The 14,355-nt window shown below is 35.6% G+C and overlaps 1 protein-coding gene across 1 annotated transcript in view; it reads left to right on the top strand.

The window, feature by feature from the left end:
- Positions 1-14,355, top strand: part of TRHDE (thyrotropin releasing hormone degrading enzyme) — a 427,994-nt gene that overhangs the window by 199,514 nt on the left and 214,125 nt on the right. The window contains exons 4-5 of the mRNA XM_010353807.2: positions 3,483-3,637; positions 6,787-6,900. Of these exons, the coding sequence (XP_010352109.2) occupies positions 3,483-3,637; positions 6,787-6,900 (269 nt within the window). The remainder of the gene's footprint in view (positions 1-3,482; positions 3,638-6,786; positions 6,901-14,355) is intronic.

Genomic DNA, 14,355 nt, shown 5'->3' with positions numbered 1-14,355 from the left:
TGCTTTCTGACAAATGCACCCAAGTCTACCTTCCTCTTTATTCCAAACTCCTAGACTGCATCTGGCTCATATGTGTAGAGTCTTCTTCCTGTGCTAGTTGAGCCAGTCCAAATCCCAATGTGTGGCTTGATATGCTCGTTTAGCTTCCTCTTTATTCCAAACTCCTAGACTGCATCTGGCTCATATGTGTCGAGTGTTCTTCCTGTGCTATTTGAGCCAATCCAGATCCCAATGTGTGGCTTGATATGCTCGCTTAGCCCTGATGACTGACTACTCTTGGCTCCTGGAGGACTACAGCTTACAGAATTGCCTCTACTTTGTCACAGGCTTGGATCAGAAGGCTTGTTCATTAGTCACATGTTGCTACAAGTAAATGACACCAGACCTGCTACTGTTGTTGCCATCTACTGGTGACAAAGTTGACACACTGTGGTCCTGTTATCTGGTTTGTTCATACATATTTAGACAAGGTGTTAAGGTAAAATCTTATATAAAAGAATATCTGTTGCTTATGAACTTACAATTCATACCAGTTCTCTGATCTGTGTTCCTTCTCTTTATATATTTCAGCCACATCAACCTTCTTTATCGAGCATATTTGTCTCATTTTCACCTTAGGGCCTTTGCATTTGTTGTCCTCTCTTAGAATGCACTTCCGATTTCAAACAAGCTAGTTTCTACCATTGCTCACATCTCAGATGAAATGTGACTACCTTAGAGAGGGCTGCCTTGACCACACCACACCTACCCCACCAATCAATCAATATCTTACTGTTACATTTTCTTTGTAGCATTTATCATTTACTAATTTTCTCATTCATTTATTACTGGTTAATTGACCTTTTGCACACACTCACATATGCATATAAGCACGATGATGACAGAGAGCAAGGAGCTTGCAGGACAGGGCAAAACCCTGTCTATACTGAGCAAAGGAGATGCTCAATCAGTATTTGTTGTATATGTGAATGCGCAGATTACTTGTTTCTGCCCTTTGATATCCTATTTACCTTTTGAAGTTCAACTTAAGTACCATCTCTTTGAAAACCTCCCCAATCAGATTTGTTTTTTCTCTCGCTCAGCACTCTTAATTCTTCAACTATTACCTCATATTTCCCTTTCTTTTGTGTTATAACTGTTATGCCCTCATGCTTAGTCTAAAATGTAGCAGAAGACGGGGTCATATTTGACTTACTTTAATATACATTTCAGACTTAAGACCACAACCGGCCAGGTGCAATGGCTCAGACCTGTAATCTCATCACTTTGGGAGGCCAAGGTGGTTAGATCATGAGGTCGGGAGTTCAAGACCAGCCTGGCCAATATCGTGAAACTCCGTCTCTACTAAAAACACAAAAATTAGCTGGGCGTGGTGGTGCATGCCTGTAATTCCAGCTACTCGGGAGGCTGAGGCAGGAAAATCGCTTGAACCCAGGAGGTGGAGGTTGCAGTGAGCCAAGATTGCACCACTGCACTCTGGCCTGGGCGACAGAGCGAGACTCCATCTCAAACAAACAGAAACAGCAACAACAAATACCCACAACCAATGCTGAGAAGATATTTTGTAAAGTCAGGAATAAAGAAAAATCAACCTTATTATAAGATTGTTGACTATTTTATTCTTTTTCTTATTTTGAAATATTTAAAGCATGTGGAAAAGAATCAGTAATGTTATAATCAGCACCCATACCACCAACAGTGAAATATTCTTATTAAAAACATAACTTTTTAATTCACTGTGTGACAGTCTTCCATCCTTTTCCCCTCCTTTCTTCCATTAAGCCATCATGACTTTAATGTTTATCATTGCTGTATGTGTGTTTGTGTGTGCATCTTGCCATTACCGTCTCTGTGCATGTGTTCATGTATGAGTATCCATTTACAACACATGGTGTTATTCTACTTGTTTTTAAATAGTGGATGTTATTATAGGGTCATTTTACTCTTCACTTATTTCCTCGATATTCTCTTTCTCAGATTGTCCATGTTGACGTATGTAGTGTTAGAATCTAGTGGTAAGATCAATTGTTTTGATTGCTGTGTAATATTCCTTTATATACCTATTTCTCAGTTTCTTTGTCCTTTACCTTGCTTAAACGCACTTAATTTTCCCTTTTCACCTGTACAAACAATACTATAGTGAACATTCTTATACAATTTCCTGTTGCATCGTAGGGAGTTACCCCAGGGTTGTATTGAGAAGTAGAACTTCTGAGTCAGAGACTGTAAACACTATGCTTGGCATTGTGATTAAAAGCACAGGTGCTGGAACCAGGCTGCTGGGTTCAAATTTCTACCCTGCCACTTACTGACTTTCCCAGGAAGCAAGGAGTGCCAGCTATTTTCAACCTGTTTTCATGAGCATGCGTGCCCTACCTCAATCCCTGGCATTAAGTAGTCAGCATGGCTTAGGTCCTTTTGGCTCTGGAAGGATCTGCCAGAGCCAATTCCTAGCCGCCACTGCCTGATGCTGGAGCCAGTGCCCAGCAGGCCTGTGGCTTCACATGCAATCACCACTTTGCATTTCTGTACCATTTCTCGTCCAGGGAGAGGTTTATTTTTAAGCCTGGAGATGTTTTTTTTGTTTTCCCTTTTAATATTTTATTTATCATCACTATGCCTCTGGAGCAGAGGGAGTACATCAAAGCATGAACACTTTGTGTCACCATAACCAGAAGTTGATAATACCTCTATGACCTTTTAAAATAAGCACAGATCTTAGAATCATCTATTTGTAGATATTTGGAGCTAGAAGGTATTTTAGAGATAATTAAGGCTAATGACCTTATTTCATAGGTGAGGGAATTGTGGTCTTAAGAAGTTAAGTGATTTACTGATGTTGCATAGCCAGTTGATGACAGAGCCAGACCAGAGTCTGTGGGTCCCCTCAATAGTTTTTAGGGTTTTTTTTTCCATTATATCCACTAGCAAAGCCTTCTCTGTAAGATATATTTACATTTAACATCTTTCTTTTAATATAACTGAAAAAATATACTAGAATTTAAGCAAATAGAAAAATAACACCACATTTTAAACCAGATATAAAATGTTTTCTCTTATACAATACTGAGGTAAATGTAAGAATATAGTATTTACTGCATTGAGTCAAATATATTTTCATTAGAAGGCACAACGCCTTTGCCTCTGTAGGTTCCTGCTGCATTTGGTTTCCTTGACTTATGAAATTTATTAGGATGGGCCCATCAATAATGGCACTGATACTTCCAGCTACCTATAGCACTGGGCTTGAAAATGAACTGTGATGAATGGATATGACCAGCATTTGCAGTGATAGCCTATATTTCTGCTGTCATGTAGAAATGGCAGGTAGTTTAATTTGCCAAAAAAAAAAAAAAAAAAAAAAAATCACTAAGTCAAATCAAATATCCCTTATAATTAGGATTTCTGGACATTTTTAGGACATAAATTCAGAATCTGGTGTCTTTGTTAAAGCCTTTGGAACTGTTTTATTTTATTTCTAGATCTTTTAGCTGTGCCTAAGCATCCGTATGCTGCTATGGAGAACTGGGGACTAAGTATTTTTGTGGAACAAAGAATACTGCTGGATCCCAGTGTTTCATCTATTTCTTATTTGCTGGATGTCACCATGGTCATTGTTCATGAGATATGTCACCAGGTATGAGAAAAAGAATCAGGTATAAGTATAATGTAAAAGCTATTGAGAATTATTTTGAATAGCTACATTAAGAGCTAAATTATTATCCTCCCAAATAAGTTTTAATTTTATATGAAGCACTGTGTAGTTCTTTCTGGAAGATATGTCATTTTTCTTCAATCATAGGATAAACAAAAACAAACACCCCGGTCGTATTGAGTAAGCAACTGTCATTGCATTTAGTTGAGCAGTGAGATGGCACTGCCACCCAGCAGCCTCTTTGGAGCCCCTATCTAGTCAGTTATCAACCTTGCTGTATTTTCTTGTGATTATCAGTGTGTATATAGGGTAAGTGCAGTGATGGCAATGATTTATTGCATCGCTGCAAGATGCAGCTGAGTTTTGTGTACGTGTCAAAATTTGCTTTTGCTGAAATCAATTTGTTATTCCCCTTTTCCCACCACATAGACACTTAGGAAGTCTTTCACTAACTCAGCCGTGGACTCTTTGTTCTCAAATGATTGATATTTTTTGTCTTGGCATGTTTAGAAATTCATATGTAAATTAGCCAACTTTGTAGTGAAGCTAAGATAAAATTAATTTCATTTTGATTTTATGCATTTTCTCACAATGAATGGACGGCATTAGATTTCGCAGTGCTTATTTGAATCTTAATTTTAGTGGGAAAAAGTCACTGAAAATAGATGTCCATGCCAACAGAAAGCGATACCTGTCCTGGTTACCAGTATTTATGGATAGCTTTAAACTTATAACACCAGAAATCTCACTGTGACACAGTGTGATTTCAATAAATTATAAACCCCACACCTTTTTGAAAGCTGAAAAAACGAAGGAAAGAGTGATGTGAAAAATGCTGTCAGTGAAAGAAGGTAAACTGTTAAATGCTAATAAATGAATACTGACTTAATGATGAAGTGATGCGGGCCAGACGACCGTTTACATAAATGTCAGCTTTTTTTTTTTTTTTTTTTTTTTTTTTTTGAGACCGAGTCTCACTCTGTCACCCAGGTTGGAGTGCAATGGTGCAATCTTGGCTCACTGCAATCTTCGCCTCCCAGGTTCAAGTGATTCTCCTGCCTCAACTTCCCAAGTAGCTGGACTACAGGTGCCTACCACCATGCCCAGCTAAATTTTTATATTTTTAGTAGAGATGGGGTTTCACCATCTTGGCCAGGCTGGTCTTGAACTTCTTGACCTCAGGTGATCCACCCACCTTGACCTCCCAAAGTGCTGGGATTATAGACCTGAGCCACCATGCCTGGCCCCTAAATGTCAGTTTTTTGCACTGAACCTGTAAGATGTTTGTAGCTGCCTTGTTGACCAGATCTCTGAGGTGTGTTCCTTACCCCAGGCTTAAGGGGATCCTTTGCAGAGATGTCTGGGGCTCCTAGTCTGTACTAAAGAGGATGGTTTTGACTGTATATCTTGTAATTATTTGAGACAAACGCAGTTTGCTTTTTGAATGCTCCTATAAATGACAAGTTAGATATATAGTTCTGTTGAAGTGAAAGTGCACTGATAATGTATAGTTGTTCGGAGAACTGGATTTCATTTGTTTCATATTCTAAGTTACTTTCTTGTTATAGCTTAGTATTTGTAGGCCACTTACTATGGAGTAAAGAACCAGAAGCTAGGAGAAACACTTAAAATAATTTCCATTGTCATTAACCAATTAATTTCTATGTTACCTTTCCTGCCCGCTGATTTGTAGTCACAATTCTGAAGACAGGATTTCAAGTTACAGGAGAAACATGCATTTTTTATTTAAAAAGTTATTAAAAGATTAAACATTTACTTTGTGGTCCTCAACATACTGAGAGCTGATTTTATTTGTATTTCAATGAGAGATTCTCTTGAAGAATAGATACTTTACTGTTACTATTGAAACTGTCAGCCAAGCTTGTTAATGTGGCTGCTAAAGCCATACATGATCTGGTACTTGTCTGCCTTTCTGGACTCTTTCACGCTTTCCTCCTCCTGGTCCTCTATGTTCCAGGCACACAGGTCTTTCTTCTGTTTCTTAAATAGCTCATTCCCACGTAGAGTCTTCACATTAAGGGTTAATTACGTGTCCCTGAAATTCTCCTTCCCAAGCCTTTCTCATGACTGGCTCTCCCTTATCATTGAAGTCTGAGCTCAAATGTCACTTGCTTAGAGAGAATGTTTTTGCTTTTACAATGTAAAGCAGTTCCTCCCTCATTCCTGTAGCACTTTGTTAGGATCTGAAATTGCATTGTTCATTTGCTTACTTATTTTTTTATTGTCTACCTCCCCTCAACCCCCATACCTCTACAATAAAATGTCAGCTGCATTAGGAGGAACATTATCTAACTTTTCTTCACTGAATCCTGTCTTTAGGCTAGCTCCTGGCATATAATGTATTTTTTGCTTTTTAATGAGAAAAGAATTCCTTTAACGTTTTCCTGAACTAAGCAAGTTTCAGAATAATACATCATTGTCTAATCAAAATACCTTTTAAAATTACATTATTTTTCATAAAGGCATCTTAGAAATTTTTTTTTTTTTGGTCTAAATCTTTATTATAATAGAATCATGGAGAGTCAAGTGTGAGGGACCTCAAAAACCCTTAGTTTTACCAATCAGCAAATATCTTCTCTGAATTGCCTCTGCCACTAGAGGGTGATGCTTACATACCTCCTGTGATGAACTGCTCACTACCTTTCAAGGCAGTATTTTCCCATCTTTGGCCATCTCAGTCTGTTAGAGGGTTTTCTGCATTTTCAGCAGACATTTACCCATGCTAATTTCCATTCATTAGCCCTGGTTTGTCACTTGCAGGGTCACAAGAAACAAGCCTTTCCTCTTCTACATAATAGGTCTTCAAATATTTGAAGACAGCTCTCATCAGTTTTTCTCTCCTGAGCCCTTTCTTCTCCAAGTCAAATATTCTTTTGTGTTCATTGATTCTTTTTTTTTGTTCCTCTCTGAAAGCATGTATAAAAAATCTACTGTCGCCCAAGTACTCAAATAAATCAATGTAGTTTTGCCACAACGCATTTTAAGATCACAAAACCAATTGGGGAATTAATTCCAGTTATAATCATCATAGTTTAATAATGCAATTTTAGATAAAATAGTTTGGGGATAGATTCTGTTTGATTTGATGACCATTAATTTTGTTACCGCAGTGGTTTGGTGACCTTGTGACGCCTGTGTGGTGGGAAGACGTGTGGCTGAAGGAAGGGTTTGCTCACTACTTTGAATTTGTTGGTACAGACTACCTCTATCCTGGCTGGAACATGGTAAGTGCCCTTGAATGATTTGAAACTTTTAGTAAAAGGTTGATCTAGTGTTACATTAGGCTTATATCATCGTTAGAGATGGCTAAAGGTACCAACTGATGCATGAAAATGTATCAATAAAATGTAACCAAAAATTTAAATGTTAGTATTCTTCCATAGTCATCTTTTACTTATTAGGAACTATATCATCTGATTTGCTATTCATTAGCTTCAAAATGCCACAATTTACCTAAATAGAAATATTTTCAATTGTAGTATTTTATAGTAAAGACAAATTGTCCTTTAAAATAAAGAAGTCAAGAGTAATTAATAATATTTTAAATATGCAGAATATATCGAACATAGAAAAATGAGGACTTGACATCTCATTGATGAGATAAAACACAAAAACCATCTAAAAGATATGATGTATTATTGTTGTAGATATGTGTATTTTAGGATTAAATGACTTAAAAGAGGTCATTAATTTTATTTATGAAGAGTTATTCATATTATACCTATACTTTAGGAATGTCAGAACTTGAAGAAAGGTTTTTGTGCCTTAAGCTGTGCTGTTATAGGGCATCCTAGAAGAAAAAGTAGAAGGAGGGTGTAGTTTTGCTATATGTCTTTTTATGTCAGTTTTTCATTTTATATAAGCTTTCACTGATCAATAAGCGGCAGTGTAATTATTAAATAGAACCCAGGATACATATATGTTGTTCTGAAATTAAAATTTTAAATTTATTTAAAGTGGTACTATTAAATTAAGTAAAAATTGCAATGTACCAATACTTATCAACTTCCAAAAGCTGAAATTTTATTTTTGACATAGCATAGGTGATTTTATACACACACACACACACACACACACATATACACATACATATATATACTATATATATGTTCTTTTAAACCACTTTATTGACGCAAGATTGACATACAAAATGCTGTACATATTTAATGTATGCAACTTGATGAGTTTGGAGATAAGTGTACATAGTGTACATTCATAAAACAAATGGTCACCTTTTGTTTTATGCCATAGACGTATTCATCACCTCTAAAATTTTCTTCCTGTCTTCTTTACTTATTGTTATTTGGTGGTAAGAATGCAACATGAAATCTGCCCTTCAGCAAGTTTTCAGATGTATGATACAGAATTATTGAATATACACATTATGCTGTACAGTAGATCTCTAGGACTTACTCATCTTGCATGACTGAAGCTTTGTACCCTTTGTCTAATACATCCTTGTTTCCTCCTCACCCAAGCCTCTGGCAACCACCATTTTATTCTCTGCTTCCATGAATTTGACTATTTTAAATTCCTTATACAAGTGGAATTATGTAGTATTTGTCTATTTTATCTCACTTGGCCTGATGTCCCAAGTTCACTCATGTTGTTACGAATGGCAGAATTTCTTGTTTTTAAAGGTAGAATAGTATTCTCATGCATGTATACACCACATTTTCTTTATCCATTCATCTGTCAGTGGATAGATTTCTTCCAAAAATATTTTATACTGCTCCCTTTTGATGTTCTAAAGTATTAATAGGCAGTTGTCTACTTGTTATTGTTGCAAGTATAATTCGAAGAATACATAAACCAAGGCGAAATATGAAAGCATCTGTAAGTCATCATATAACTTCTCCAACATAAATTTAACTGACTCCTGCTGAGAAAAAAAAATGAAATTACTTTAATGAAAATGTGAAGATAATAATACCATATCAACGTGTTTTAATTATTTTCATGCAATTTTACCAATATTTTATGAAGGCAAAATGATTCAGTTGCACAAATGTACAAGATAAGTTTATTTGATTTATGTGCCTAGGTATTTATAGATGTATAACATAATTTTAATATCTTAATTGAAGTGTTTTATTTTGGCATTCAAATTAACAATGCTTTAAATAACTTTGAAGAAAAATCATCAATACAATGTCATATTATTGAAAGTATTCTTTAAAAAATGTGTAATTTTAAAATGTAAATATTTACAGTGACTGAAACATCTCCAAAAGTATCTTTTGGGTTTTGATGACTTTCAACCAACTTTGTTTAAATTTCTTATTTAATTTTTGTTATGCTGTGGATTATTACTGATTTATAATTTTATTATGTTTCAATATTAAAAGATGTCCTTATTACAAGTGACATGTTATGCATAGGTATTGCTTTTTTCAGCTCATTCAGATACTTGTGATAAAATTCTTTCTATTCTTTCTATTCACCATTATGAAAAATACATCTTAGATTTAAAAGTAGTCAACAGAATTATAGATGGGGTGAAAACTGACAGCTTTTGATTGTTTTAGCATGGTAATATATCTTCAGTTTCAGTGTCCTCATTCCAAATTTTGTCTTTGAATGACTTTTCATATTTCTTCATCATTTTATCAGTTACATTCTAAATATAGGAATTCTGGAAAATATTTTTTAGAGGTATTGAAAATGAACACAGAGGGTAAATAAGACAACTGAGATTTTGTTCTTAATTGAACACAGACCATGCATTAGAAGTATAAAAACCTAGAGGTTAGTCAGATATAAGATTTGATTACTTCTAAATCCATATTTAATAATTAAGAAATGAAAACTAATGACAGAACAATTACAGTGTCACAGAAAACTCATCCTATTAAAGTAAAAAATGAAACAATAAACTCCATCACATTTAATTACACAGTTAATAATGAGAAGAAACAAGTCTTATTATGATGGTCTTTTTTTTTTTTTTTTTTTTTTTTTTTTTTTTTTTTTTTTTTTTTGAGACAGAGTCTTGCTTTGTGGCCCAGGCTGAAATTCAGTGGCACCATCTTGGCTCAGTGCAATCTCTGCCTCCCAGATTCAAGTGATTCTCGTGCATCAACCTCCCAAGTAGCTGGGATTACAGGTGTGAGCCACCATGCTGGGCTAATTTTTGTATTTTTTGCAAAGATGGGGTTTCACCATATTGGCCAGGCTGCTCTCAAACTCCTGACCTTAGGTGATCCACCTGCCACAGCCTGCCAAAGTGCTGGGATTACAGGTCATGATGTGTTTTTGTGTTTAGGTTATATAGATTTAAAAAACTTTCTGCTATTTGATTGCTTTTGCTTTTTAGTTTGTGAGATACCTCAATATAAATCCAGAAAACCTACAAGTAGAAACTCTATAGAGTTTCTGCCCCTCCATATGTAATTAACACCTTCTTTGCGAACAAAATTTTAAGAATAAGATAACCACATAAATAAGAGAGGATATTAAGTACCTTGAAGGCTGTGCCAGCACTAATTTTCATAATGGCGTCAGCCAAAGAGTGAAAGAAATACTCAGAAGGATAAGAGTGACAGCTGTATCAGCAGTAACTCATACTATTGTGATATGCATAAAAGCTTTCCTGTAAGTGCATGGCTTAAGGTTCACTAGACGTAAGCCTGTAATAGAAAAACCAGAAGTCAGGCTCATGTCAGGAGTAAAGAAATTCAGGAAGTTGACCTATTTTGCCATTAATCTCAAAAACAGTGCTTTTTTAGGCATCAAGGCTCAAACACTGAAAAACAATTTTATCTGCTAGAGAGATACTATGGCAATCTACCTTCCATGGACTAGCAATAAAGAAGCCCAGAATTACATAGTATTGTTAAGGAAACTCTTGTTCTGACTTAGGCCAATATACTTCGCTTAACTGTTAGTAAAATCTTAGGTTGTATATATGTGTGTTTTCAGAGCCAGTTTCTGATATAGAATTAAGGAATACTACATATAATAAAATCACAATAAGCATTTTGTGATAATTTTGTCCTCTAGCACACTAATCAAGTTTACCATTTTGTAGATATGGGGTTTTACAGGGAGTATGACACAAGTCAGGGGGATAGATTGGAAATAAGAAGCTCGGATTCCAAGAAAGGCATTTCCCCTAACTCATTCTTATCATTTGAAAAATGGGAGAATTATAGTGACTTAGTATGTCCACATAATTTTTTTGAAGACAAAATAACTTATGAGGTCTTTGAAATGTATGAACCGCTATACAAATGTGAGTAGGCATCATGGGCCTGGGAAAGTAAATTCTCTATTAGAAAAGTACATCGATTTTACATATAGATACTCTAACATTTCCAATCCTAGTAATCCATTTTGGCTTCTTAGGCTTATACCAATTATTTATACATACAAGATAAATTTGGTATCTAAATTCAGTCTCACCAAATAAATTCTTATCTATACTGGCAATGTGGACTATTCCATAGGAACGTAAGCCTTAGATAATGTTTCATTCATCAAAGAGAAGTGTCAAGATCCTTAGAAACAACCTGCTCAGCTTAGGGCTGAAGACACATTTCAAAGAGGATTCATGGCATGAATAGTCTTTTTGCCTGATGTTATTTTATCAAAGTTGGTTGTTAGTGACAACATTATTGGATGGATTAAGTTACAGTATGCCATTGACAGCAATCATATTAAATCTTATTGTGTTTCCTCAAAACAGATAAAAAGAAGAACTGACAGCACAGTAACTGTTCTTCAACAACTCTTGATCGTTTTAATTTGAAAAAAGTTTATATTAAAATAATTTTACTACAGCAAAAAGTTGCTTATTAAAATACTGCAATGGAGAACTCCTTATTTTAAAGACCTGGTGCCGAAGCAGGTCAAGTCATATCCCCTGTGTATATTGCATAGGTTTCATTATAATTCGTGTGGTCTATATTCTAGGTGACTCCTTCATGTTCCTGAATGTAGTATTATAAGAAAGTGCTTCTATAATGAAAATCATTAAACATGAGCGTATGTTCTTTCATTAAAGAACTTGGGAAGATAAAGAGCTTCACCCACCAAAAACATAAGTTATACTTTGATAAAGTCAGCAGACTGGAATTTTTCTCCTAATTTTTGTAAGGACACATACCTTAGCATAAAGATTATTATTAATGCAACTAAAGTTCAGTCTGCAAAATAACTCCTCTAAAGTAATAAACTAGAAGGTGATCCAACTGTTTTAATTTATTGATATTTTATTCTGAAATGACTGATACCCAGTGAATGTGAGAAATTTAAAGGCTTCTTAGGGCTGGACTGATGGGCTTTTGGTCTTTTCGATCCTGCTCAGTTGCTTAAAAGTGACATTTACATTGAGAGACCATAAGGAAAGTAGAAAGCGTGCCTGTTTGGGTCTCATGGAATCCCAGTCTTTGAAATGGACCTCTTCTCTGACTGCATTTTCCTTTCTCTGTTCCCTCCTGCCTTTTAAAGCTATTTTATTTTTACTCAAGAGAAGTTGAGAAAATCATTGACTAAGTGAAATATAGCTGATTTGCTCTACAAGCAAACTTTTTTCCTTACTGAAAACATGAACTTCTTTTTAAAGAATAGAAATATCTTTTCAAAAAACCAGCTCCTGGATTCATTGATTTTTTGGAGGTTTTTTGTGTCTCTATCTCCTTCAGTTTTGCTCTGATCTTAGTTATTTCTTGCCTTCTGCTAGCTTTTGAATGTGTTTGCTCTTGCTTCTCTAGATCTTTTAATTGTAATGTTAGGGTGTCAATTTTAGATCTTTCCCGCTTTCACTTGTGGGCATTTAGTGCTATAAATTTCCCTCTACACACTGCTTTAAATGTGTCCCAGAGATTCTGGTATGTTGTATCTTTGTTCTCATTGGTTTCAAGGAACATCTTTATTTCTGCCTTCATTTCATTATGTACCCAGTAGTCATTCAGGAGCAGGTTGTTCAGTTTCCATGTAGTTGTGCGGTTTTGAGTGAGTTTCTTAATCCTGAGTTCTAGTTTGATTGCACTGTGGTCTGAGAGACAGTTTGTTATAATTTCTGTTCTTTTACATTTGCTGAGGAGTGCTTTACTTCCAATTATGTGGTCAATTTTGGAATAAGTGCGATGTGGTGCTGAGAAGAATGTATATTCTGTTGATTTTAGGTGGAGAGTTCTGTAGAAGTCTATTAGGTCCTCTTGGTGCAGAGTTGAGTTCAATTCCTGGATATCCTTGTTAACTTTCTGTCTCATTGATCTGTCTAATGTTGACAGTGGGGTGTTAAAGTCTCCCATTATTATTGTATGGGAGTCTAAGTCTCTTTGTAAGTCTCTAAGGACTTGCTTTATGAATCTGGGTGCTCCTTTATTGGGTGCATATATATTTAGGATAGTTAGCTCTTCCTGATGAATTGATCCCTTACCATTATGTAATGGCCTTCTTTGTCTCTTTTGATCTTTGATGGTTTAAAGTCTATTTTATCAGAGACTAGGATTGCAACCCCTGCTTTTTTTTTTTTTTTTTTTTCCATTTGCTTGGTAGATCTTCCTCCATCCCTTTAGTCCATTTAGACCATTTAGTCCATTTGAAAAGATCAACAAAATTGATAGACCACTAGCAAGACTAATAAAGAAGAAAAGAGAGAAGAATCAAATAGATGCAATAAAAAATGGTAAAGGGGATATCACCACCGACCCCACAGAAATACACACTACCATCAGAGAAGATTATAAACACCTCTACGCAAATCAACTAGAAAATCTAGAAGAAATGGATAAATTCCTGGACACTTACACTCTCCCAAGACTAAACCAGGAAGAAGCTGAATCCCTGAATAGAACAATAACAGGCTCTGAAATTGAGGCAATAATTAATAGCCTACCAACCAAAAAAAGTCCAGGACCAGACGGATTCGCAGCCGAATTCTACCAGAGGTACAAGGAGGAGTTGGTACCATTCCTTCTGAAACTATTCCAATCAATTGAAAAAGAGGGAATCCTCCTTAACTCATTTTATGAGGCCAACATCATCCTGATACCAAAGCCTGATAGAGATACAACAAAAAAAGAGAATTTTAGACCAATGTCCCTGAAGAACATTGATGCAAAAATCCTCAATAAAATACTGGCAAACTGAATCCAGCAGCACATCAAAGAGCTTATCCACCATGCATGAAGTGGGCTTCATCCCTGGGATGCAAGGCTGGTTCAACATATGCAAATCAATAAACATAATCTAGCATATAAACAGAACCAAAGACAAAAACCACATGGTTATCTCAGATGCAGAAAAGGCCTTTGACAAAATTCAACAGCCCTTCATGCTAAAAACTCTCAATAAATTCAGTATTGATGGAACATATCTCAAAATAGTAAGAGCTATTTATGACAAACCCACAGCCAATATCATACTGAATGTGCGAAAACTGGAAGCATTCCCTTTGAAAACTGGCACAAGACAGGGATGACCTCTCTCACCATTCCTATTCAACAAGTGTTGGAAGTTCTGGCTAGGGCAATCAGGCAAGAGAAAGAAATCAAGGGTATTCAGTTAGGAAAAGAAGAAGTCAAATTGTCCCTGTTTGCAGATGACATGATTGTATATTTAGAAAACCCCATTGTCTCAGCCCAAAATCTCCTTAAGCTGATAAGCAACTTCAGCAAAGTCTCAGGATACAAAATCAATGTGCAAAAATCACAAGCATTCTTATACACCAG

The sequence above is a fragment of the Rhinopithecus roxellana genome, chromosome 10 (genome assembly GCF_007565055.1).
Source record: "Rhinopithecus roxellana isolate Shanxi Qingling chromosome 10, ASM756505v1, whole genome shotgun sequence".
Lineage (NCBI taxonomy): Eukaryota > Metazoa > Chordata > Mammalia > Primates > Cercopithecidae > Rhinopithecus > Rhinopithecus roxellana.
The sequence above is the reverse complement of the archived record's forward strand: the minus strand, read 5'-3'. Positions and strand labels throughout refer to the sequence as shown.